The 23468-nt window shown below is 39.1% G+C and overlaps 1 protein-coding gene across 5 annotated transcripts in view; it reads left to right on the top strand.

Moving 5' to 3' along the window:
- LOC145484693 (MAM and LDL-receptor class A domain-containing protein 2-like) overlaps nucleotides 1-23468 on the top strand; it is a 60269-nt gene that overhangs the window by 29674 nt on the left and 7127 nt on the right. For 4 of the 5 annotated variants that reach the window (XM_081463291.1, XM_081463290.1, XM_081463292.1 and 1 more), the window contains exons 24-49: nucleotides 117-413; nucleotides 1398-1551; nucleotides 1808-2001; nucleotides 2583-2882; nucleotides 3576-3875; nucleotides 4779-4935; nucleotides 6124-6317; nucleotides 6952-7248; nucleotides 7747-8040; nucleotides 8546-8705; nucleotides 9158-9351; nucleotides 10058-10351; nucleotides 10975-11274; nucleotides 11738-11891; nucleotides 12941-13140; nucleotides 13583-13873; nucleotides 14229-14424; nucleotides 15518-16224; nucleotides 16593-16828; nucleotides 18297-18423; nucleotides 18936-19088; nucleotides 19690-19925; nucleotides 20850-21072; nucleotides 21643-21795; nucleotides 22353-22588; nucleotides 23133-23337. In XM_081463291.1, the coding sequence (XP_081319417.1) occupies nucleotides 117-413; nucleotides 1398-1551; nucleotides 1808-2001; nucleotides 2583-2882; nucleotides 3576-3875; nucleotides 4779-4935; nucleotides 6124-6317; nucleotides 6952-7248; nucleotides 7747-8040; nucleotides 8546-8705; nucleotides 9158-9351; nucleotides 10058-10351; nucleotides 10975-11274; nucleotides 11738-11891; nucleotides 12941-13140; nucleotides 13583-13873; nucleotides 14229-14424; nucleotides 15518-16224; nucleotides 16593-16828; nucleotides 18297-18423; nucleotides 18936-19088; nucleotides 19690-19925; nucleotides 20850-21072; nucleotides 21643-21795; nucleotides 22353-22588; nucleotides 23133-23337 (6252 nt within the window). The remainder of the gene's footprint in view (nucleotides 1-116; nucleotides 414-1397; nucleotides 1552-1807; nucleotides 2002-2582; nucleotides 2883-3575; nucleotides 3876-4778; nucleotides 4936-6123; nucleotides 6318-6951; nucleotides 7249-7746; nucleotides 8041-8545; nucleotides 8706-9157; nucleotides 9352-10057; nucleotides 10352-10974; nucleotides 11275-11737; nucleotides 11892-12940; nucleotides 13141-13582; nucleotides 13874-14228; nucleotides 14425-15517; nucleotides 16225-16592; nucleotides 16829-18296; nucleotides 18424-18935; nucleotides 19089-19689; nucleotides 19926-20849; nucleotides 21073-21642; nucleotides 21796-22352; nucleotides 22589-23132; nucleotides 23338-23468) is intronic. The other variant, XM_081463293.1, reaches the window with a different exon arrangement.

Below are 23468 nucleotides of genomic sequence, written 5' to 3'. Positions count from 1 at the left end.
TTCCACATTAAATTAAGTCATTTCTGTTGTGTTGATATATCTGAAAATCTAAAACAATTAGACTATTGTTTTGCTATGAATTTCCCTGCCACATATTCATTTCAATTTTTTCTTAGTTCCCAGCCGAGCCCCTACGAATGTTCAAGTGACAAACCATGGCCTGAATGAGTTCCTGGTCCGATGGGATCCTGTCCCTGTCAGCTACGTCAATGGCCGTCTCTTCGGTTACAGGGTCTATTACAAAGACACTCAGTATTATTACTCACTGGAGAGGGCTGTCAACACCAGCAGTCCCGACGAATTGCATGTTGTACTGACGGGTATTCAGACGGGTCAACGCTACCAGATTTCCGTGTCAGCCTTTACTTCTAAGGGACAAGGGCCCCGATCGTCCTATCTTTACATAAGTAAAGGTAAGTGTCAATATGAGTACCTCTGATTTTAGAAATCGTGTCTATCTGTTGTCCAGCTATCATTCAATAGGAAGAACAGTTTGAAAATAAGAGGGTAAAACTCTATCTATATTTTAGTATTTTAACGACGGACTTACCATGTATTAAAATAAACATTTCTTGTTTTGCCAGTACCTCTGGGTTTTTGAGTGAAGAGTTTTACAAAATTTTGGCGAAACGTTAAAGAGTTAACAAGTCACGTAACAACGCAGTATACTTCACAAATCATCTGTTTTTGAATGTCCACTGATATTTCGCTGAAGCTTAAAGGAAATCTTGGCTAAAAAACGGTTTTGTTCCAAATCACAAGTTGGAGTTGGAGTTTAACTGTTTTAGCGATTTGAAGTCAGTAATTCCTTGCCTGTTTTGAATGCTGGGCGTTTCCCTTCTCCTATTTTAGAATTTCAACCTTCTCGTGGGTCACCATGTGTATTTTTGCAAACTTGATGGGCAATACTGATGTCACTGCGCAGTTGGACGTTTTAAAAAACAACATTGCGTGAATCTAGAGAAATACAAAAAAAAGCTTCTAATCGTTTACAATTCATATTCAGGATTGATATGTACAGTTTCAACAACAAATCTTCTGTAGACTCCACATTCAGGTCTCCGACCGCGCGATGACGTCATGAATTACAATAAAGTAAACATAGCGACGCACAGGTGATTTAAACTGAAAACCAAACACTTCGTATTCGAACCTCTTACAGAGATATCAATTTAAAACTCCAGGATCAGTTAAATGAAACCATTAGGTATACTTTGGAACTTGAGCTGCTTTTCAGCCAAGATTCCCTTTAACGAAACTGTCCGACTAGGAACATCAACAGCAACTAATTTGAAATGCCTATTGCCTTTTCTACCATAAAATATTAATTTATTCTTCCAATATCCTGATCCACCAAACGAACTAAAGTAAATATTTGTCATGTTATTTAATTCCAGACTGTGAAGGCTTCGTGAACCAGTCGTCCGGATGGTTGAACTTTACGCATTCGGATTATAACACCCTAAACTGTAGTGTCGAGATACGAAGCGCTGGTATGCGACAAGGAGTCGCCCTCATTTCTTTTCAATACATATACTTTGGTTATTGCAGGTGAGGGTATTTAGAATTTATTTTTCATGAATGCAATTATTTTTCAGCAGCGACATTTTTTAGCCCAAAGTAAAGGCAAGGAAAAGCTAAAGTTAACAAAATTAATATGACTAAATTTGGTTGCCCTGTAAAGTCCAAATCTTGGAATTATGATCAGACTGAAGTCGTCTTGGTCTCTCTTAGTAGACTGGTCTTTTTTTGAGTAAATTGTAAATGATCTGTTGATTGACCAGTGTTTTTGTAATGGTTTGTACAGCGAATTCGTGAAGATTTTTGACAGCCAAGGCGTTGAGGTGTACAGTCGAAGAGGATGTAATTCAGTTACCTCCGGGCTCACCGTAGAAATTCCATTTTCTGGTGGAAGCAGCATAACACTAGCAGCATCACTATCATACAGATACAGCTACGTCAGAGTCCAGTACACAATTTTAAAACAAGCGCTAAGCTTAGGTAAGATTTCGAAGTGTCAAAAATGTTCACCGCTGAGTAGTTGTTCGGTATTATGCACACACAAGTCTGGAGAAGAGAAGTCAATATAAAAAACCTTGGCTACGCTTGGGATAATCCCCGTATCAGTCAGTAAACAGAAAAACGCAAGTTCTCGTTCAAAGGCATCGTTAGCTCCTAATCTTGCCCAACTTGTGTTAGCTGTTTATTTATCTTGTACTTAATTAAAACCAGCCAGTTGTTGTATTTCATTAACGCATCTAACATCATACTTCTAAATACGTTTTAACATAACACATCATCTCACTCTATTGATGCTTTGCAACAAATCCTTAGAGATTCATGATCAAATGAATAAAACCTGGGGCTTTTTTGGATGACCCAAACAAAACAAGTTAGAAGGAAATGTTTTGTCAATGCCATCCAATATGGGGGCGATAGCGTCACGTGAAAACCCAAAATACCTTAGCATTTGTGGTGTTTCGGAATCCTCGATAATCAAACACGGGAATTACATGTTTTCACATCTTATTTGGGCGGAAAGCACATTATCAGTTTGTTTATTTTATCTTTTCTTCCATCAGCACAACTACTGCCATCTTGGAATCTCACGGTCACCAATAGCACGTCTTCTTCATTGACAGTGAAGTGGTCACAATTTCCTCTAACGAACCTGTTTATTCAGCGATTCTTGGTGAACTACAGAGAACATAATTCAAATGTCAGCCTGATTTTTGAAGTCCCAAATTCATATAATACACATTACACTGGTGCAGTTCTAAAAAGCTACCAGTTTTACGACGTGCAAGTTGTTGCTGTGACGACAAGTGTTGGCAACGGTACTTACACTACTCAAACAGAAACAACGAGGACTGAAGAAGGAGGTAACAAAGTATATAAAAATAGCATGTCCATAGAATTGAGGATAATATTTTAGTCATGCGCATTCTGAAAATCAAGCTTACAACGCACAAATGGAGGACGCATATTGTTAGACCACATGGCGTGATGAAGGCCGTAATAGTGTTTGCAAATGTTTCTTCGCCAGGAAATGAGTTCTTTCACTCAATCTTTTTCTTCGTTTACGAAATTCAGTGTGGTCGTAAAGACAGCCGGCTCTTTCAGCAAACAATTGAACATGACGCTTATTGAATTAGAAACATCTTGTAAGAATTGAAAGCTAACGCTAAAGGCTGTATTTTTTGTAACCATAGCTATTGATGAAATCTAATCAAATCAAAGAGATTCAAAAGTAAAAGGGCTGGCGAAGATGTTGGAAGACAAAATCAAAACAGGCAATTATAAATCTTTTGTTCATGTCCCCAACATGGCGGCAATGAGGCAACACGAAAACCAAGAATAGACAAATAGAGCTAGCCCGAGGTACTAATGAAAAGATCGCTTAATGGGTCTCGATAAACAGGAAAAAACTATGGTAATACTTGCCAACAGCTTGTGTTCCCGCAGGATTTCTCCTCCTCCTCCTCCTCCTCCTCCCAAACTTCCACTTGAGTTTCTGTTATTTGCAAAACGATTTTTTTTCTAGCTTTTCAAGCATTTGTTTTGTTTTGTTTCAGTGCCCAGCAGTGTGCCATCGAATGTAACACTGAAAAACCTAAAGTTCGATGAGGTGATGGTACGATGGAGTCCCATTCCTCAGCACACTGTAAACGGTTTTCTACTGGGGTACAGAGTTTATCTCTACGAGTATAATTATTGGTATTACAGTTTGACAAACACTGTAAACACTAGCAGCGCCAGCGTTCACATGGTGATATTTAGAGGTCTGAAGGCAGCACACAGCTACGGAATATCAGTGGCAGCTTTCACATCAAAGGGTGCAGGACCACAGTCCTACCGGAGATACATTACAACAGGTACAATTATTTTCTAATAAATGAACAAGGTTACCGAGCACCTCTTACGGGTATTTATTTCTAATCGCAGGAAATAAAATGTAGGGAAGTATCAAATAAAAAGTGCAGTTGAAATCGAGATATTACATGTAAGCAGCTAAGTAGACTTGAGATAATAATTACTCACGCATCGATTAAAGGATTACGATAGTCCGTTCATTTAGACCAAAATGTTCACGCGGACAGATTTTTTTTTTTTAAACTTACCATGAAGCTTAAGTATGGTAAAGATCAACTTTTGCCAAACAGTAAGAAAATGGGGTGTTACCGTGCTTGTTTTCGAGATAAGACGTGTTGACGACCATCCGTTATCCAGGGTGCGTTTTCGTTATTTAAGACAAAGTTAGCTTACACAACTATCGGCCATAAAAAAGTTACGTGAGTGAAATTTAGATCAGATAAACGCATTCAATTTTTCCTGTTTTGTTTTGAATTTGTTTTGGTTAAAATGGATAAAATCGTGAGAGGAATTGATCTACGGAAAGAATAAAGGGGGTCACTGAGCATCCAAGAGAGTAAGTTGGAGGCGAAGCTAGCGCACCCGGTGCCAAGCCCTACAGTTTCTTATATTTCTTCCTTAGCTCGCACGTACAATGTATGACGTGGCGTGACGTTGCGACATGAATTGCCTGCGCAGAAAGGATTCGCAGTAACAATGAGCGCGAACGTTCTTAAGTTGTCCGCCATTTTGGTTCCATCTTTGCTAAATCATCATTTTATCATAAAGTTAGAAAAAACGTAAATGTATGGGAAATAAATCCAAAATGACAAGGAACTGCAATTATGCGCCGTTACTGGGTTATTCAATTTTCTTCTATACCTACCTGCTTGTTTATTAACCAGGTCATTGATTCCCTCCTTTAGGTTGCGGAGGCTACATAAATCAATCATTTGGTCAGATACATGTTGACCGCTACAGAGGCTCAAGTTACGTAAGATGTAATTGGGAGATTGGCAGCGTGGGCATAAGTCAGGCAGTCACTTTTGTTTGGATTCAGGACCTGTACTTCTATTATTCCTAGTAAGTACCTGAACACCCTCCATTTTTGCAAGGTACCTTGTCGCGATAAATTCGAGAGGAGGAGAGAGGGAGAGGAGGTGAGTGGGAGGAGATCGATAAAGAGACCGTGTTTTGATAAGATGCAGGGTTGGTTTGACGCAATGAGTGAACTTGTGCGTAGGAAAAGATGGTATAGTAATAGGAGATTTTAAATCACTCAAATCGATAAAAATAAAGCAAAGATATGCTATCTCTTTATAATCATAGCCGTTAATAGTCGTAGACTTGGAAAGGGTTGTGCAGGGGCTTCTCTGTACTCAGGCGGGAATTGGGTAATTAAAGGAAAGAGGGGTTGCAGGCAAGGAGAAGTAAAATTGACTAAGCTTAATAAGTTTGGTGAATCCTTTTATGGTAACTTCCTGCTTAGCTCCAATTGTTAAGGTGACCAGTCTTTATGCAAAAAAGCGAGAATTGCTGGTTTTCAGTGTCACGCAATTTAAAATAGATCAAAATAAAAATCAAAACCGGTCAATAGATTAAGTCCAGAATCTGGGAAATGAAAGAAGGTAAATGTGAAAAGACTCGCCAAAATTCTGGTCACACCAATTTTTCTTATGCGAGATAGGCGGAGAAATTTTTTGCCCAAATTTATAGACGCCAGGCTGGTGCCCATCCGTATGAGCACCAACATGGTGACCGGAAACCAACAGAAACATCTGTCACTGAGTTTTGCTACAAAAGCGTGAATTTATCCCTCGAGAAAATCTTAAACATTAAAATAACACTTTTTAAAAGACAGGAGCTGTTCAGATAGCCAAGTTCCCCGAAATAAGTCACTTTTTTAACCATCATGACAGCTCTCTAGGCCGTCATGTAAATGCCGCGTCACGCAACAGCTTAGAAATTCAAGCGTAGTGTATCACAAAACCAAGAACCCATTGGGAGCGAAAATTTGTATGAATATTAGTTTTCAGCTGCTCTTATACATCATTTAAGTAAAATCTCAGGAAGATCAATAGTTTTGTAGTTCGAATTTTAGTGAAGTCATGTGAGAACCAGCTATAGTGTTTCTTGACAAGAATAATAGTAATGAAAAAACATCTCGCGCAACCTTGTGGTAGCAGGACTGTTCCAGTATAGGTACATCATTTGGCTTTATGAAAAGGAAAGAGGATTGCTACTAATCAAATTGACTTTCCACATTCTCAGCGAATATTTGAGAATCCTTAGTGGCAATGGTTCGGTAGTTCTTAATCAATATGGATACTCATCAGCTGCACAGAGAACGTTCCTGGAGGTTGATTTTGGCAGTGCAAACAACATTACCGTTCAAGTCTACCTATCCTACTACTACAGTCACTTCAAGCTTCAATATGGAATTATGAAGCAAGGCATTCAGTCAGGTTAGTAATGGCTATGTAACAAGAAAGCCGGGTGTTCTCTACAAAGTTCTATACAGGGAAGCTCCGCCCTGAGGTCCAACTCCTTTAAAGCCCCGGCCAAACGATCGCAACATGTCAACGCAACATATCGCAACACTGTTTGGCGCAACATGTTTCGCGGGTTTGGCCACTCTGTTGCAACGTGTTGCGACTTGTTGGGTGTGTTTGAAAATGGCCAAATCTGAGCCAACAACACCCAACATGTCGCAACAGGTCGCAACAGGGTGGCCAAACGCGCGCAACATGTTGCGCCCAACAATGTTGTGATATGTTGCGTTGACACGTTTCGATCGTTTGGCCGGGGCTCAACTTTTAAATACAATTTTGACAGGAGAGGTTAACCTTTCGTATACCTGTAAATTATAAAAGGTACACTTGCCACATACTTGTATGGCTTGTCCATATTATGGAGATAAATCTCCATAAACCACTAAAAAGTGAATCTTATTTCCCCGAAAGGACGTGAATAGATACAAAATATTCTAAAGGCAATATCTACCACGAGTAATGAGAATAATGTTAGAGATTTGGGCGGATTGCAAGTTGATTTTTGTTTAGTTTTTGAGTCATGTCTTAACTATGTTATATCTTTCAGCTTTGCTGGTACCAAACTGGAATATAACAGTTGAAAATACCACAAGGTACAGTATTATAATCAAATGGCAAAACCTTACACCAGTGATCAATAAACTGGTACTGCATTACATCGTTCAAATAAGAAGCAAGAATGGGAGCGATGTTTTAAACGCCATGGTTGTCAATGGAAGTAAAACTTATGCAAACATCGCTGGGCTCTCGCCTTACACGGAGTATCCGGTGACCGTTATTGGTGTTGCTAGTGATGGGCAACCTTACAAGAGCTCCAACGTCACTGCCCTGACGGAGGAAGGAGGTATTGTATTTCTTTTCGTTTTGCATCAGCACCTAATCATGTATTTTGTTTGATTTCCTTTGCGAAAATACGGTTCTAAGACAGCTGGTAAGTTGCTTATAACATCATGGCGTTTCTTCTCACTACTTTTGTATACTGAAAATATGTGAATGTTAAGAGAAATTAAGAGTGATTTTATTACTATACTGCTTGGGATTTTAACTACTTGGTCTACAATAGGTATCTAAGAATCGTCGTCCAAGATAGGACCAGCAACAATGATAGCCCCTCTTGCCACTTTATGTTCAGGGCTGGTAAATAGTTAGAGGAAACCGACAAAGTTACTGGCATTAATCTGCGATGGACTAGCATACCATTCCGAAGGACTTATGATACTCTTAGGCCCTTTATTTATGCTGCCAGAAGGGGTGCTGATGTAATGACATGGTTTCTCTGATATCCCTAGCATTGTTACATATACAGACTAGTCTGTAAGCTTAAATCATTGTTTATTTTCAGTCCCCAGTAGAGGACCATCACACCTGCGATTGTCAAACTTACAGACCGGTAAGGTGAAGGTACAGTGGGATCCTCTTCCTCAGCAGTATGCCAATGGTCGAATCCTGGGGTACTCCATTTACGTTTATGAGAATGACTACTATGTGAATTATATTAAAACTGTATACTCCAATAGCTCTGGTGTCCACATGGCGATTGTGAGAGGTCTAAAGGCAGCCCAGCGATACAGAATTTCAGTTGCAGCTTTTACTTCAAAAGGAGTGGGACCACAATCTTATGGTTACATTACAACTGGTAATTTATTAGTCCCTTTGTCAAGATATACAGAGAATACATTTGTAGCGCACCTGAGTATTATCTTGATTTATTTAAAGCCACTATTTACAAGAAAGTGCGTGTAAGAGGGAAAAACGTACATAGAGAAAACATCGAATACACATGAAGTTATTTATCCGGTTTTCAAATTTCAAGCCTAGTTTATACTCAAAAAATGAAACAGAGAAAGACACTTTTGGGACACACCAGCTTCCCTTGAAAACGCCCGACAGCCCCTATAATTGAGAAGTGGAATCTCGCCTAATTAACATGATCAGCCCGTTACAATTTTTTTGTTTTTTGGCACCGGTAAGAGTACTACGCTGGATAGTTAATTTTAGAAAGTTATAGTTATATGCAGATTTTTTCGATGCAGTCATTTTTTCTTCTTTTTCTTCCTTTATTTAGCCGAGTCATACCTCGAAGTGATTCCTAGAACCGTGCCAACTATGATTGCCTTATCTTCTTTCATTTCACTCTTAAGGTTGTGGAGGAAGTTTAAACCAGTCCTTTGGCGAGTTGCAAGTTAGTCCCAGACGCTACTATAGTTCTTACTTGCGATGCAACTGGGCAATTGGCAACTCAGGAATCAACCAGGCAGTTCTTGTTGTCTCTTTACAAGAGTTGTACCTCTCGTACTACTAGTGAGTGTCATGAATTTTAATCACATTTTAAATGTAGCACTACAGGATGCATTCTGAGAGAGCCAAAACAGAAGAAAATTACATTTAACAGCAAGAACAACAACAACCACCACAACAAATCTAAATTCGGTTGTTCGAGTTACTGTTTACTGAAAGCGAATCAAACTTTTCAATATGCTTGGATAAGTTTGCCCTAGAGTTAAAACGTTCTAGGGCAGTAATAATATTTGATATATTAAGTCGAATCACGGGAAACTCTCAAACGCATAAAAACTGTCAATGAAGAGCATTGCAATTCATGGCGCTAAACCTGGCAGCCGATTTTGAGCAAATAATGATTAATGTAACTCTTATAGTAGAATGTGTTACTGAGTTTCCTTAAAATAATGATTTCCAATCAGTCCATCAGAATTTTTCGGCTTTAATGTTTCAACTACCGTTCTATTTCATAGTGAATATATCAAGATCATCGATGGAGATGGCTTAATAGCTTTTAATCGGTATGGATATTCGTCCTCTCCTTGGAAAACTTTCCTGGAAGTCAGTTACGGAAACGCTACGAATGTCACGGTAGAGATCTACCTTACACACTACTGGAGTCAGTTCAAGCTTCAGTACGGAATTGTGAAGCAGGGGCTTCAGTCAGGTGAGTTGTTTTTTTTTTTTTTTAGGCATTTCAAAGTAACTTGCAAAGGCGACAGGGAAGATCACGGGCCATGGTTGAGGGTATCAAAGACATGACATGTTTTGGATTCTTTCATTATTTGGCATTCTACAACTACGAAATAAGTAATTCACTAACCAACCAACCAACTAGCCAACTACCCGCCGACTGAACGATTAGCGAACCAATCGACCAACCAACCGACCAACCAACCAACCAAATGACCGACCGCCCAACCGTCCAACCGTCCCAACAACCAACTGACCAACCAACGGACCAATCGACAAACCTACCAACCGACCAACCGACAAGACAGACTGACAGGCAGGTGGCCCTTCAACAGCAAGCAAAAAGGAAAAACGGCCATAGATGGAGCAAAAGACTTAGTTTAAACCATTAAATAGTATTTTTAACATAAATGTTTTTGGGCACAGATATTAAAACTTTCGTTGGAAGCTAGCTACTTCTAACTACAGCTTCGTGTACTTTCTAGATGTTTTTTCGTTTTGTTTGTTTGTTTGTTTGTTTGTTTGTTTTTCCTTAAACATGAACTAATCTAAACTTAAATTATTTAAGGAACAGTGACAAAAATAAATCTTGGGGTAAACCACTAACTATTCTCGTGTTATTATTCTCCATTACGTTTATCAGTACTCATGTAACTGTCAGGCGTGTGTTTTATTTGTAGCTCCGCTGATTGCTAACTGGAACGTATCAATTGATAACGCAACAAAGAATAGTATTACAATTCAGTGGCCAAATCTCACACCAATCCTGAATGAACCAGTTCTTCATTACTTTGGACTTATCAAAAGCACTAATGGCAGTATTCTAAACTGCCACATCATGTCTGCAAATAGTACTTCCGTCGCATTCACCGGCCTGTTGCAATACAGAGAGTATCGTCTGAGTGTTGTTGGTGTAAATGGTATTGGCCAAGCTTACAGTAGTGCTGAAGTCACAGCCTGGACGGAAGAAGGAGGTAAACCCGGTCGTTAGAAATCCTTGTATTTTTAGCCCTCGGGGGTACAAGTGGGAATAAGGAAGGGGATGGGGGGTGGGGTGGGGTTTGGGGTTGGTTTAATGCCACCCAGAGGTATTTTTCAGAATTTTGAAAAAAGGATTTAAACTGTGATGCTGAAACTTTCAGTAGCTGTCCATTCATCTCTCGCTGAGATTTCGATATGTCAAATTTCTCCACACGTATCTTGATATTGCCGTATTAAACGCATTTTGACCAGCGGGTCAAGCCAAATTTCGCCTTTTTTAACAGAATTTTCGTGCTTTTTTCGGGGTACCGTGGCAAACTGGTACTTTTTACACTGAATTCTGGTATCACGTTTTGATATTTTCCATCAGCTCACGTTATTTTCTGACCTTCTGAGAAACTAGTAAAATCCAAGATGGCAGATCCAAGATGCGAACTTAATGACGTCATCACCAAGATAAGATAAATCATCTTGTAGAGCAAGCCGAAGACTACCCATTAAACTCAACATAATTTATATACGCCTCATTACAATGAAAACCCAGGGGAGGGGTTCTAGCCAACCCTTTGTCGTTCGAACGCTTTTCTGTGTCTTAACTATTGCTATCTCTTGTCAGTTCCTAGCAGGGCACCATCAAATATTAGTTTCACAAATGTAAGATCTACTGAAGTCACAGTTAACTGGAATCCTCTGCCTGAGCAGTATGCCAATGGGCGGCTGTTGGGATACAATGTCTACTTCCAGGAGACTGCGTATTACTCTGTATCATCAAACACAAGCAGTGTAAACGTCACTACTAATAGCACAAGCGTGACATTTACACGACTAAGGCCGGGACAACGCTACCATACCTACATCTCTGCTTTTACATCTAAAGGAGTAGGACCGCGTTCTTACTTCTACTACATAACAACAGGTAGGTCTCTCAAACGACAGTCAGGTTAAAGGCACGCCAAACTAATCAAATCTGGCCAACCATTAGACGTAATAAGAGATTGAATGAAAGTAAAAAACATACGTCACTCGACAAGGTGGTGGTGGTGGCGTGGAGAGCGTGTAGGGGGGAGGGGGGGAGGTGTAAAGTAACACTTCGAGTGTTTTATGGTCTCGAGGACAGTTTGAATTATATCTTAAAAATCAAAATGCCATATAATTGAGGCGCCGCAATATATCGTAAAACTCTCACCATAATGAGTTGCTCATGACCATGCTGCAAATAATGGGATAATATAAATATCACTTTCCTAGGGGAATTTTCTCGTGTTATTTTCCTCCGGAAAAATATTTTCACTCGGTTAGGAGAGGATACTGTTGATAATTAATGAAATGGGTTGTTTCTCGCATTATTGGTGGTGAACTAATTCGTCATTTTATTTCAGCTTGCAAGATCGCAATTAACCAATCGGCTGGGCTCATAGATGTTACACAAACAGATTACAACTACTTATATTGCTCTTGGACGATAGAAAATGTTGGTATAACCCACGCAGTAGCCCTCTTTCTAATCCAGAAGCTGGATTTAACTTATTGCAGGTAATTAAATGATAATAAATTATGAGAAGGTTTTCCGGCTCATGTTCATGAAAAACTATCAACCTGCCCCAAGTGAGCGGTTTTCAATTCATTATAGCAAAACAGCAACCAAAGTAAATATGTTTTGGCCAATCAGAAAAGACGAAGACAACACAGTTGACCAATCAAAACTCGAAGCACATACATGTTACTGGAATGAACTAGATGTAGTGGGAAAACGCTTGCGGGCAAGTCTGAATTGGCTTTCGTTTTACTTCGGATTGGATGAAAAGTGGGGAGCCCCCCCGAGGTACGGCAATTATGTGATTCGGGCGACAAGACTTGAGGTAAAACTTTGCAAAATAATGCCGTTGGCGTGATTTCCAAACCTTGTAAATAAATTTTCTAGCTCATTACTTTTTCTAGAATTTTTTCTTTTAATAAGTTTTCGATTTTACTCGGATTGAGGCTGTTGATAGAGTATGATTGATTGAGCTTGCAAGCTTTGAATATAACTATTTTTGGAATTATAGCAGTTTCAATAGATGTGGGAACTGTGAACGTTTCTGTTTTTCAGGCAATTTGAGTGCGTTTGCATTCCGATTTCAACACTCACGCAATCTGGCTTTGCGTAAATTTTTCGGGCAATAAAGGCCACCTCTTCCTCCGCCCCCCCCCCCCCCCCCCCCAGTAATGGAACAAAAATGATCAAATGTTCAAATGTTGATGTTTATAATAGTCAATGCACTTAGCTACACATAACCAGTTTACTGGCATGCCACTCATAATCTATCAAACAAATATATCAACTAAACATAATAGACTTAAAAATCCCAACAGGCGGTAGGAAGACCAGTTGGCTATTTATAATCAAGAACTAGGAGTTGCACTAGGGTCTGCCGAGAAACAACTGCAGCTAAGTGTTCAGAACGGGACATGAACCCGTGACCTCCGGATTTTAAGTCCGGCGCACTTACCACTCAGCCACGCTGCTTCCTCATGTAAGTGTGCATTGCTTTGGATACTCAAGTGAAATAAGAATTTAAGGATTGTTTGTGAATTTTTCCTAGTGAGTTTGTAAAGATCTCCGACGGCAATGGAACTGTCAAATTTCACCAGACGGCCGGGGGTTGCTGGTATTCGCTTAGTCCACCTTTGGTCGAAGTTCCTTTCGGCAAATCCAGCAACATTACAGTCAATATCAACTTTAGAAAACTGTACAGCCTTGCTAAAATTCAGTTCGTGGTTTTGCAAACTGGCCTCGAATCAGGTATGTAAATGGCAAAAAAAATTGAATTAATCATGCCTTACAACAAAAACGATCCTTTCGGTGTGTTTTTGTCCCCCCCTCGCCCCCTGGTATATTCGTTCGCTGTTCGTTCATTTCTCTCTCTATTGTCTAAATATAATATTATGGGCTATTTACAAAGCGTGAGGTCAGCTTGGCTGCATCTAGGTTCCGTCTCAGACCATAAGCTCGCAAAAAAAATGAATGAGACCAATATCCAGCCATCTTTACCGAACAAGCTTGGTATATGATTTTCTGGGAAATATTTCTTGTGATACACAGCGGGGAGTCCCGAGCGGGCAAGATGGCGTAAGCCAATCGTAGCGCAGGATTCGGTTCATCTAAACTTAGTTATTTGTTACTAGTCCTGTTCGTTTTGAGTACTTCTTCCTCACAAACTTACTTTGAATATCATGTCTTTCAGCTGCTCTGTTTTCTGGCTGGACAGTGTCAGTGGATAACACCACCAGCACCAGTATCTCAATTCAGTGGTCAAACCTAACAAGTCTACTCAACCGCAAAGTTCTTCATTATGTCATCCTTTTGAACAGAACGAACGTGAATGCAGTGGCCTTTGAAGTTACAGATGGAGGCAGACTCAGTACGGAAATTGGTGGACTCGATCATTTGACAAATTACGAAGTAACGGTTTTCGGTGTGGATGAGCGAGATCGGCCTTACAAAACTCTTGAAGTGAATGCCACAACTAGAAACAGTAAGAACGTTTATTCCATCTTAACCCGAAATAAATTATTTTCTTAAATTAGAAGCACCTGTTGGGTGCCAATTTTACTATTAAAATAGTGAAAATCCTATGATGCTATGAATTTAACTTAAACATTGAAACTGTTACATTTACCTCTTATGTGTAGTATAAATGGTTTAATGGATCAACGCCTGACTGTATTCTTAAAAATGTTCGAAATGTTCAACTCAGTTAAGTGTAAATTGGCAATACACAGATCAATCGATCAGGACTAGTGTTGTCTTATTCATGCTGGTAGATAACTTCTCGAGATACAATGTATTATAGTAACGGTGACCATTGATGTGTTCTGCTTTTTTGTCAGTTTCATGTGGATCTCGCCCTAGCAGTTCTCGAATTGTTGGAGGGACCATAGCACCAATTAACAGCTGGCCCTGGCAGGCAATGCTGCTGGACGGTAGCGGTAGACAGTTTTGTGGAGGTTCTTTAATTTATCCTCGTTGGGTTGTTACGGCCACTCATTGTATATATGGAAAGACCGCGTCATCTGTTAAAGTGAGGTGAGTAGCAATGTCGCACCATAATTAGATCTCCATATGTTTTTCCCCTCAAAAATCAGATCAGTACCTTAGGAGACGGATCATTTAAAGCTGCCAAATGAATACCAGTTGGTGCGATGAGAGGAAGCCCTAATCTAACAGATGCAAGTGAATATATGATAGATCATAGCATTGAAACTGCAGAAAAAGATACGAAGACATGATTGATCATCGCAGTTATACACACAACTTAAGCAGTTGTGAAATTAAAACCTAAAATATATATATATATATATATATATATATATATATATATATATATATATATATATATATTAGGCTTGAACGGGATTCGAACCCATGACCTGTGCGATACCATGCAGTGCTCTGCCAACTGAGCTATCAAGCCAACTGGGAGCTGGTCACTTTGTGAGTTCGTAATATACCCGTAGATGGCGAAGAATGCAAGTGAATATATGAAAGATCATATATTTGAACTGCGGAGAAAGATATGAAAACATGATTAATTATCGCAGTTATACGCACAACTTAAGCAGTTGTGAAATTAAAGCCTGAAAAAAATTCAGGGCTTTAATTTCACAACGCGCGGCTTAAGTTGTGTGTATAACTGCGATAATCAATCATGTTTTCAGAAACTGGGAGGATAAACGTACATACTTACATGATGATTATGTACACAAACACAGCTCTATCAAAAACTAAACACCAATTTTATAGTCAATCACAGAAACTCTATAGATGATTTTAACTGTAAACCTTACTTCCCACTTCCGCCTAAGAAGAAATTAATAAATAAATGAAAAAATAAAACAGTAAAGTACTGAGTAAAATTATATGACCTCGAAGTACAAAACTGCGATAAGAGTATCATTTTTATGACGTAAACGTTCCGCAGTTGCTTAATTTGAAGTTACTTTCATTATTTGGTAGAAAACCTTGGAGAATCAACCAAAATCAAATAATGAAATTCAATCCACCCCCACCCCCCCCCAAAAAAAACAAACAACATGTTCCAATATGCTTTGAGCTTCTTCAAAAGAACAGTGAAATATGAACATAGATTAACGCTTTTTCCTGCTCAATTGTGCTTAAGGTTGGGAGCTCATTACAGATCTTATGGCACCGTTGGGACAGAACAGGACTTCGATGTTGTACAAATTATCCAGCACGAAAGTTACAACATCCCATTTAGATGGAGCAACGACATCGCTGTTCTTCAGTTATCGAAACCCGCTAAACTAGGCAAAGGAGTTGGTCTTGTTTGTCTATCAGATATCGAATTTCAGCTTCCGTTCGATGATCTTAACAAAACTTGCTGGATAACTGGCTGGGGAACACTCTCCTATCTTGGCATCACTCCAAACGAACTTATGCAAGTTGATGTGCCTCTGGTATCAAAGCAACGCTGTAATGCATCTTATCCTGGCCTAATAGATGACTCCATGATGTGCATTGGCCAGGATCATGGAGGAGAGGGCGCTTGCAATGGCGACAGCGGAGGGCCGCTTGTTTGCGAGTTCAATGGTAAATGGTATCTGGAGGGAGCCACCAGTTGGGGAGGAGTGCCATGCGCCGCGCCTTCAAAATATACGGTATACGCCAACATTCGTAACTTAAAATCATGGATAAAAAGCAAGATTAATTACGCATCAACTCCTGATTTGACATCCTGTGACTTTGACGTTGGCTTGTGTTCTGGCTGGCAACAGTCCTACTCAGACGTGTTTGACTGGACACGTAAGACGGGTTCAACTTCATCCATCGGTACGGGACCCTCATCGGATCACACAACTGGATCAGGTAGGATTTCTTTTTCAACTAAGCTTGAGAAAACAGACGTCGTTCCTTCTTTACTACTTCTTTAGGCCTCAGTGAGATTCAGAGCGAAATGTTCCAATCTGGAATTCGTCGCATAAGATAGACCCTGTGGTGAATTTGGCGTCCTGAGAAAATTATTGAGTTTGAATTTAAATGCCTCATCACTCGTGAAGAATTCCAAAGTGTACAAGTGTAGATGAGAATATTGTCCTTGACTTAAGTTATACCTGAGACACTGCAAGACCTGCAAATTTGGGAAACTGCGGTTACAGGATTCGAGATTTGCCTTTTGACGCAATATCTTATTTGTGTATTTATCACTCCTGTTTCCCTGCTGTTTTGCTCAACAGGGTACTACATGTATATCGAGACGTCTTATCCTCGAGTCGCTGGTGATAATGCAAAGCTTACGTTCTATGTATCTGGCAATAAACAGCTGTCCTGTCTAAAGTTCTATTATCACATGTATGGAGATACTATGGGAACTCTGACTGTCTTCAGCGGAAACTTGGTAGTATTTAGCGAGTCAGGAAACCAATACAACGCTTGGCTAAAAGCAGAGAGAACCATTTACTTGGATTATAGTGTAAGTTGTAAGAGTCCACGTAACTGCTTTGAAAATTGGGCGGCATTCCTTTTAACAATCTGACCTTTCCAAAAAAACAAGAAAATAACGATAAAAAAAATTAAAGGTCTTTTCTTTCTTTCTAATGAATTGGTCTTTAAGATCAATGTATATCTGAGATTCGTACCGATGGTTAACTAAAGGCAACGTATGTTTCTGAACCTTTCCCACAATAACTGTGTTTTCGATACCTTCAAACCGGTGCTTCTTCTTCTTCTTCTTCTTCTTCCTCTTCTTCTTCTTCTTCTTCTTCTAATAATAATAATAATAATAATAATAATAATAATAATAATAATAATAATAAAAGGACACATTACCTCCCCACCTGGGTGGTATTTGCGAAGGCTTGTCGAACCCCCATATAGGAAGGACTCCGTTCGTCAGTCAAACTCTTTACCTCTTTACTGACTGTCATAAGGTCTAAGTAGCCGTTAACCTAAACCACAAGTTTAGTCGTCTCGGAGCACGCAACGTAATTTGCAACAATGTTAACCCTCGGGCATACCGGGGGGAGGGGGAGTTGATGCCATTCTCCTTAGAAGTTTTTTTTTTTTTTTTTTTTTAAATTAAAAAATAAAAAGAATAGAAAGCGTATTTATGTACGACGATGAGGATCTCCGCAGTTGACCATTTGTCCCGGGCCAAATTGTTTGTGTCGATAATTTTTGCGCGTCAGTTCACATCGCCATGTCAACCACATTTGGACATACAGGCCATGCCGAAATTTTGTCTTTTTGACAAAATCCCTCATTCTTCGACTTTTCTTGAGCAGCGTTACAAAATTAGTACTTTTCTACGCCCCATTATCACTTCGCACTGATTTTCTATCCGTTAGCATGATTTTCTGACTTTCTGATAAAATATATAGTGAGGATGGCGAACTCAATAAAGTCATGTGACATCACTTGATATCACTACCAACGAAAAATATGTCGTCTGGTAGGGCAAACCAAGAGCTATCTATTAAAAATAAAAATGTCTCTTTATATGTATTAAAAACCCGGAGGGGCTCCATTCCCCTTCCTTTTAATACGGTAGGATCCTAGTTTGCTTTTATGTCCGAGAGTTAAAAAGGTGTGGGCACTGTGTTTCTAGGTGAATTTGTTGAGCTTTATAGCGAGTTTGGTGGGGAAAATGTCTGCTTTCAGGAAAAAAAAAACATGTGGTTGACTGGCCGAGTTTAGTCTAAAAGGAATGTTGTTAGTGACTAATATCAACACCAACAGGGCTTTTTTTTTCGAGGATAACGATCACCCTGCAACGATTACTACTTCACGTTAACTTCTTGAAGCTCTCAAAATCTGGCAAAAGGACGGTTTGGTGTACTCGTGCCGGTTGTTGTTTTATTTTGATTGCTTACAATAATTTTTATTTTTTTGCTAGCATAAGTGCTGAAAATTAAATGTTATCGTCCGTATTTTCTTCATAGATCACATTTGAAGGAATAGCAGGATCTTCCTACACTGGTGACATAGCCATTGATGATGTTTCAATAAGCAGTGGAAGTTGCCTTGGGCAAACTGCTCCTCCAACTCTACCACCGACTATATTACCAAGTACTGTTACTTTAACCTACTTTATATATAAATAAGTAAAAAAGTGATTGAAAGAATGGATAAATGGATTAATGCATGAATGCGTGAATGCATGATGGATTTGAAATAACTGTTCTTAACACTATCAAAACCTGTAGAGTTGTAAAACTGCTGGTTGGCAACGGAGAGTACGCGAAAGTCAGAAAAATGCTTTGTTCAAGCTTGTGTTGGCTTCCTCAATAACTAAATAAATGGTGTCCACCTGATAGAAGTTTGTAATTCACTTAATCAAGATGAACGCACCACCAGTCTAAATCTAGGGACTAAATCTGACCACTCTTTTGATTTCTATAGCAAATTATCAATGCAGTATAGCTTTTGTGTGATCTTACACTTCATGAAAGCATAGACAGAAACACAACACCTGAATCCTCTGTTCACTTTCGCGGGTGAAATATAAGTTCTGAGTGGCTTTGAGTTGGTCATGATATTGCGAACAAATCAACCAGATGACTGTATTTTTGCCGTTACAGCAACCGTTCCTGCAATCGCTTCATGTGACTTCGATTATGGACTGTGCTCTGGCTGGCGACAGTCCAACTCAGACATCTTTAACTGGACGCGACATTATGGATCAACACTATCTTCTAGTACAGGCCCCGATCAAGATCATACTAGTGGGTCAGGTGAGATATGCATTCTTATTTTATGGCTGAACTGGTCCACGATGAAAAGGATAATTCTGATTGAGGTTTTCTTAGTGGTCCGAATTTTGCAATATGGACTGCTCAGATGGACCGCAAACGAATTAATTTCGGCGAATTGCTTTATCAATTCATGGCACAAAATAACATTTCTTGAATAAACCATGAAACATAAATCCCTTCTACTTCGTGTTAGTAGGACAATGACAGTGAAATGTTCAAAAAAGCGACGTGAGAAGCATAAAGAAGTGCTTATCTGTCGCGAGTTTAACGAGAATGGATCGTAGAGGCACATCAATTTATCAGCAGATGAAAAGGATTTAATCAACACTTTGTTGAACTAGCTTGTTGGTTCCGTATTTTTGCAATTTCATGGACCTCTTTTGCGGCTTGTTTCCTAAACCTACAAACAAAGAAGTCGACCAATATTTCTCCAAAATGGACTTGACGCTACCTCAATAACTTATATCCATGAACTTTAAAATGCTCTTGAAAACATTACTTGATTCGTATTCATTTTAACGTTAACGGGATCTATGGTCTTTTGAAAGTGTTAAACAAAAAGTGATTTCTATTTTCGCAGGATACTATATGTACATCGAGACGTCTTCTCCCCGAGTCGCCGGTGATAACGCAAAGCTTATTTTATCAGTATCTGACAATAAACAGCTGTCTTGTCTAAAGTTCTATTATCACATGTATGGAGGTACCATGGGGACTCTTACTGTCTTCAGTGGAAACTTGGTAGTATTCAATGCGTCCGGAAACCATGGTAACTACTGGAATGAGGCAAACGTAAACATTTATTTGGAAAACGACGTAAGTTTCAATGTCATCTTTTACCTGAACGTAACACCCCGGCTGTTAACAACAAAAAATACTCACCGTCCACCTAATGAACAATAACATGAATTTTGGTAAACAAGTTCGTAAATAAAAATACAATACAAAACAACACAAAACAAACCACGCCAAATCATTTAAACATGATTATTTCTACTTACTTCTACACAAGATCAGATTTCCCTCAGACATGACATTCGTAGACCTTATTCTTTTTGAAACAGATATCTTCATCTCAAACCCTGAGACGAGACAGTGTTACTCCTTTTGTTATTAAACAACAATCAAACAAACGAAACCGAAAAAACAAACAAACAAACAAACAAACAAACAAACAAAGAAACAAACAAAAAAAAAGACCAAGTAAAGCAAAAGAACTTAAAAAGTTTAAAGATGTACTTACAAAGTAAATCTTAGGGACTTTTGCTAAATAGTTTTATCTTCCTTCGCTGCATCTTTTGTATTTGTCTGAAACCAGTCACCCATTGCCACATTGGTCTGTATTTTCATTTGACCTTCATGGTAACAAAGAACTATAGTAGAGATAAAACTTTTTTTTTCCTGGGATGGTATTTTTATGTTGCTCATTAGGTCACGTTTGAAGGAACAAGAGGATTGTCTTATACTGGTGACTTAGCCAAAAAAAAAAAAAAAAGAAGCAAAACAAAAAAACAAAAAACAAAACAAACAAAAAACAAAGCAAAACAAAACAAAATCAACTTAACCCTAGCAGTTTTGAAACTTTTCTTCAAAGTTCTATCTAGTTTTTGTCTGAACCTAATCGCCCATTTATTTATAACGTTGTTCTCTGTCAATTTCACCTTTTTCGTAAGAACGAACTAGAGAAGACAAAAGTTATTGCTAATTCGTCAGGACGCTTTTTTATGTTGTTTATATTAGGTGACATTTGAAGGAATCAGAGGATCGTCTTTTACCGGCGACTTAGCCATAGATGATGTCTCGATTAGCAGTGGAAGCTGCTTTGGTCAGACTGCAGCACCTCCAACTTTCCCGTCGGTACCAACATATGTTCCTTCGTCTGGTTTGCCTACTTCTGGTTTGCCTTCAACCTCAGTTGGTTCATCCACGCATAATCCGTCCAAGCCTCCAACTAGCGCACCAGGTACAGTGTATAACACTTTGATTATTCTTTCCATCTAAACAAGCAGCTTCGCTTGTGTGGTGAATCTTTTCTAAGAGTGAATGTTTGTTTCTTAACCTTTTTCGAGCGTTAACAACGCTCTTACTATTTAGGTAGGTAGAGCGGCCTACAGCCTGGCTTTAACCTATTAGAGCGAAATAATCGAATGTAACGGGAAGAGAAATTATGTTGTAAAGTAGCTTTCATGTGTTTGTTTGTGGAGAAGACATTGAAAACTCTCTTCATAAACTTGTTCTAACTGGGTGAAAGTCTGTAGTAAGGTGATGTTATTAAATGAATGGTTTTAGTTAGCGATCAACCAGTAGGTATTTTCGGGAAGGAACCATTAGCCGTTTAATTACTTTGAGTTAAATCCAAGAGCGTAACCAATCACATTACGTTTCTCCAGACCCATTTTTTTTTCCTGGCGCCAAGGCGCCGCCAGTGAAAAGGAGAGACGGTTCTGTTGGCGAGAATGCAGAGGTAAAATATTCCACTTAAAATTCTTGTTGATAAATAAGCAAGAGTTCTGCCTCTTTATTGCCATCACAGCAACTATTCCTGGGAACGCTTCATGTGACTTCGATTATGGACTGTGCTCTGGCTGGCGACAGTCTAACTCAGATACCTTTGACTGGACGCGACACAGAGGGTCAACACCATCCCACAATACAGGCCCAGATAACGATCATACCAGTGGAGAAGGTTAGATATACATTTGGATAAGCTATTGAAATCTTTTCTTTGGTCTAAAAAAATAAACTTATTTATTTATATTGACGTACACTATAAAGCCTACTCCGCAAAAAAAAAATACTCTTTCGTACAAGCAAAAGTATGTATTTGATAATACAAATCAGAGCAAGTTTCGTGTTACCCATTGGCTGAGTGCCTCCTAACTTTAGCGCTTTCTATCCATCAGGTTAATTTCGAAGGTTTCTCCTATTTTCGATCTCATTCCTCCAGCATATTTAGGGTGTACCGGAAACTGTAGTTTCGGGTCGCCATAAGCATAATGTGTTTTACGTGCTCGTTTTATATTCTCATGTTGTTTTGAGTGATTCTTGTTCTGGATGTCTGCACGACATATTGGAGCTGGGCGTCCGGTGTCTAATTTCTCATTTGGTTTTTAAAAGTGAACATACATCAAACCAAAAAAATCTCCGTGTCAAGTCTGCCCTAGGGAGAGACCTCCTTTGGATTGATGGACAATGACCAGTTTTTTAATTACTTTGAAAAGAAAATGATTTCTATTTTCACAGGATACTACATGTACATCGAGACGTCTTCTCCCAAAGTCCCTGGTGATAGCGCAAAGCTTACGTTTTCTGTACCTGGCAATAAACAGCTGTCCTGCCTCAAGTTCTTTTATCACATGTATGGTGACACCATAGAGACTCTAACAGTCTTTAGCGGAAATTCGGTGGTATTCGAAGCTTTAGGAAACCATGGCAACAGCTGGAAAGAAGCCAAAATAAACATTTATGTGGATTACGACGTAAGTTTCAATGAGAGTCATCCATTATTTCACCCTCCTCTAAATAAACCATAACATGAATTTTGGTTAAACGAATACGCAAGAACTTTAAATTAATTAAGAAAACAATACAAAATTAAACAAAACAAAACAAACAAACAAAAAACAACAACAAAAACAACAAAAAACAAATCATTCAAAAAGGACTATTTCCACTTGCTCCTCAGTATACAAGATCAGATTCTTCCATGGACATGCAGACTCCATTCTTTCAGAAACTGACATGTTCATTTCAAGCGCTGAGAGGAAACAATGTTCCTCCGTTTGTTATCAAAAACGAGCTGAGAAAAAAACAAAACAAAAAACAAAAAACAAAAACGAAATCAACTTAACCCTAAGCGTTTTTGAAACTTTTCTTCAAGTTTTATCCAGTGTTTTTTTAACCTAATCGCCCATCTATTGGTAGCATTGTTCTCCTTCAATTTCACCTTTTTGGTAAGAATGAACTAGAGAAGACAAAATTTATTGCTAATTCGTCCGGACGCTTTTTCATGTTGTTTATTAGGTGACATTTGAAGGAATCAGAGGATCGTCTTTCACTGGTGACATAGCCATAGATGATGTATCTATTAGCAGTGGAAGCTGCTTTGGTCAGACGGTAGCACCTCCAACTTTTCCGACGGGATCAACATATGCTCCTTCTAGTCTGCCTCCTAACTCAACTACTTCATCCGCTCATAAGCCGTCTGCTTCTCCAGCTAGCTTACCAGGTATAGTTTATTCCTCTCTCACTCTGGACAAGTAGCTTTGTATGTGGGGATCTTTTCAGTGAATAAAAGTTTGTTTCTGAACGGTTTTGAGTGATAACAACGCTCTAACCATTGTTGTCCCCAGCGCGGCA

Source organism: Orbicella franksi, chromosome 4, assembly GCF_964199315.1.
Source record: "Orbicella franksi chromosome 4, jaOrbFran1.1, whole genome shotgun sequence".
NCBI lineage: Eukaryota > Metazoa > Cnidaria > Anthozoa > Scleractinia > Merulinidae > Orbicella > Orbicella franksi.
Note: the sequence above shows the minus strand (reverse complement) of the source record. Positions and strands in the feature narration are given on the sequence as shown.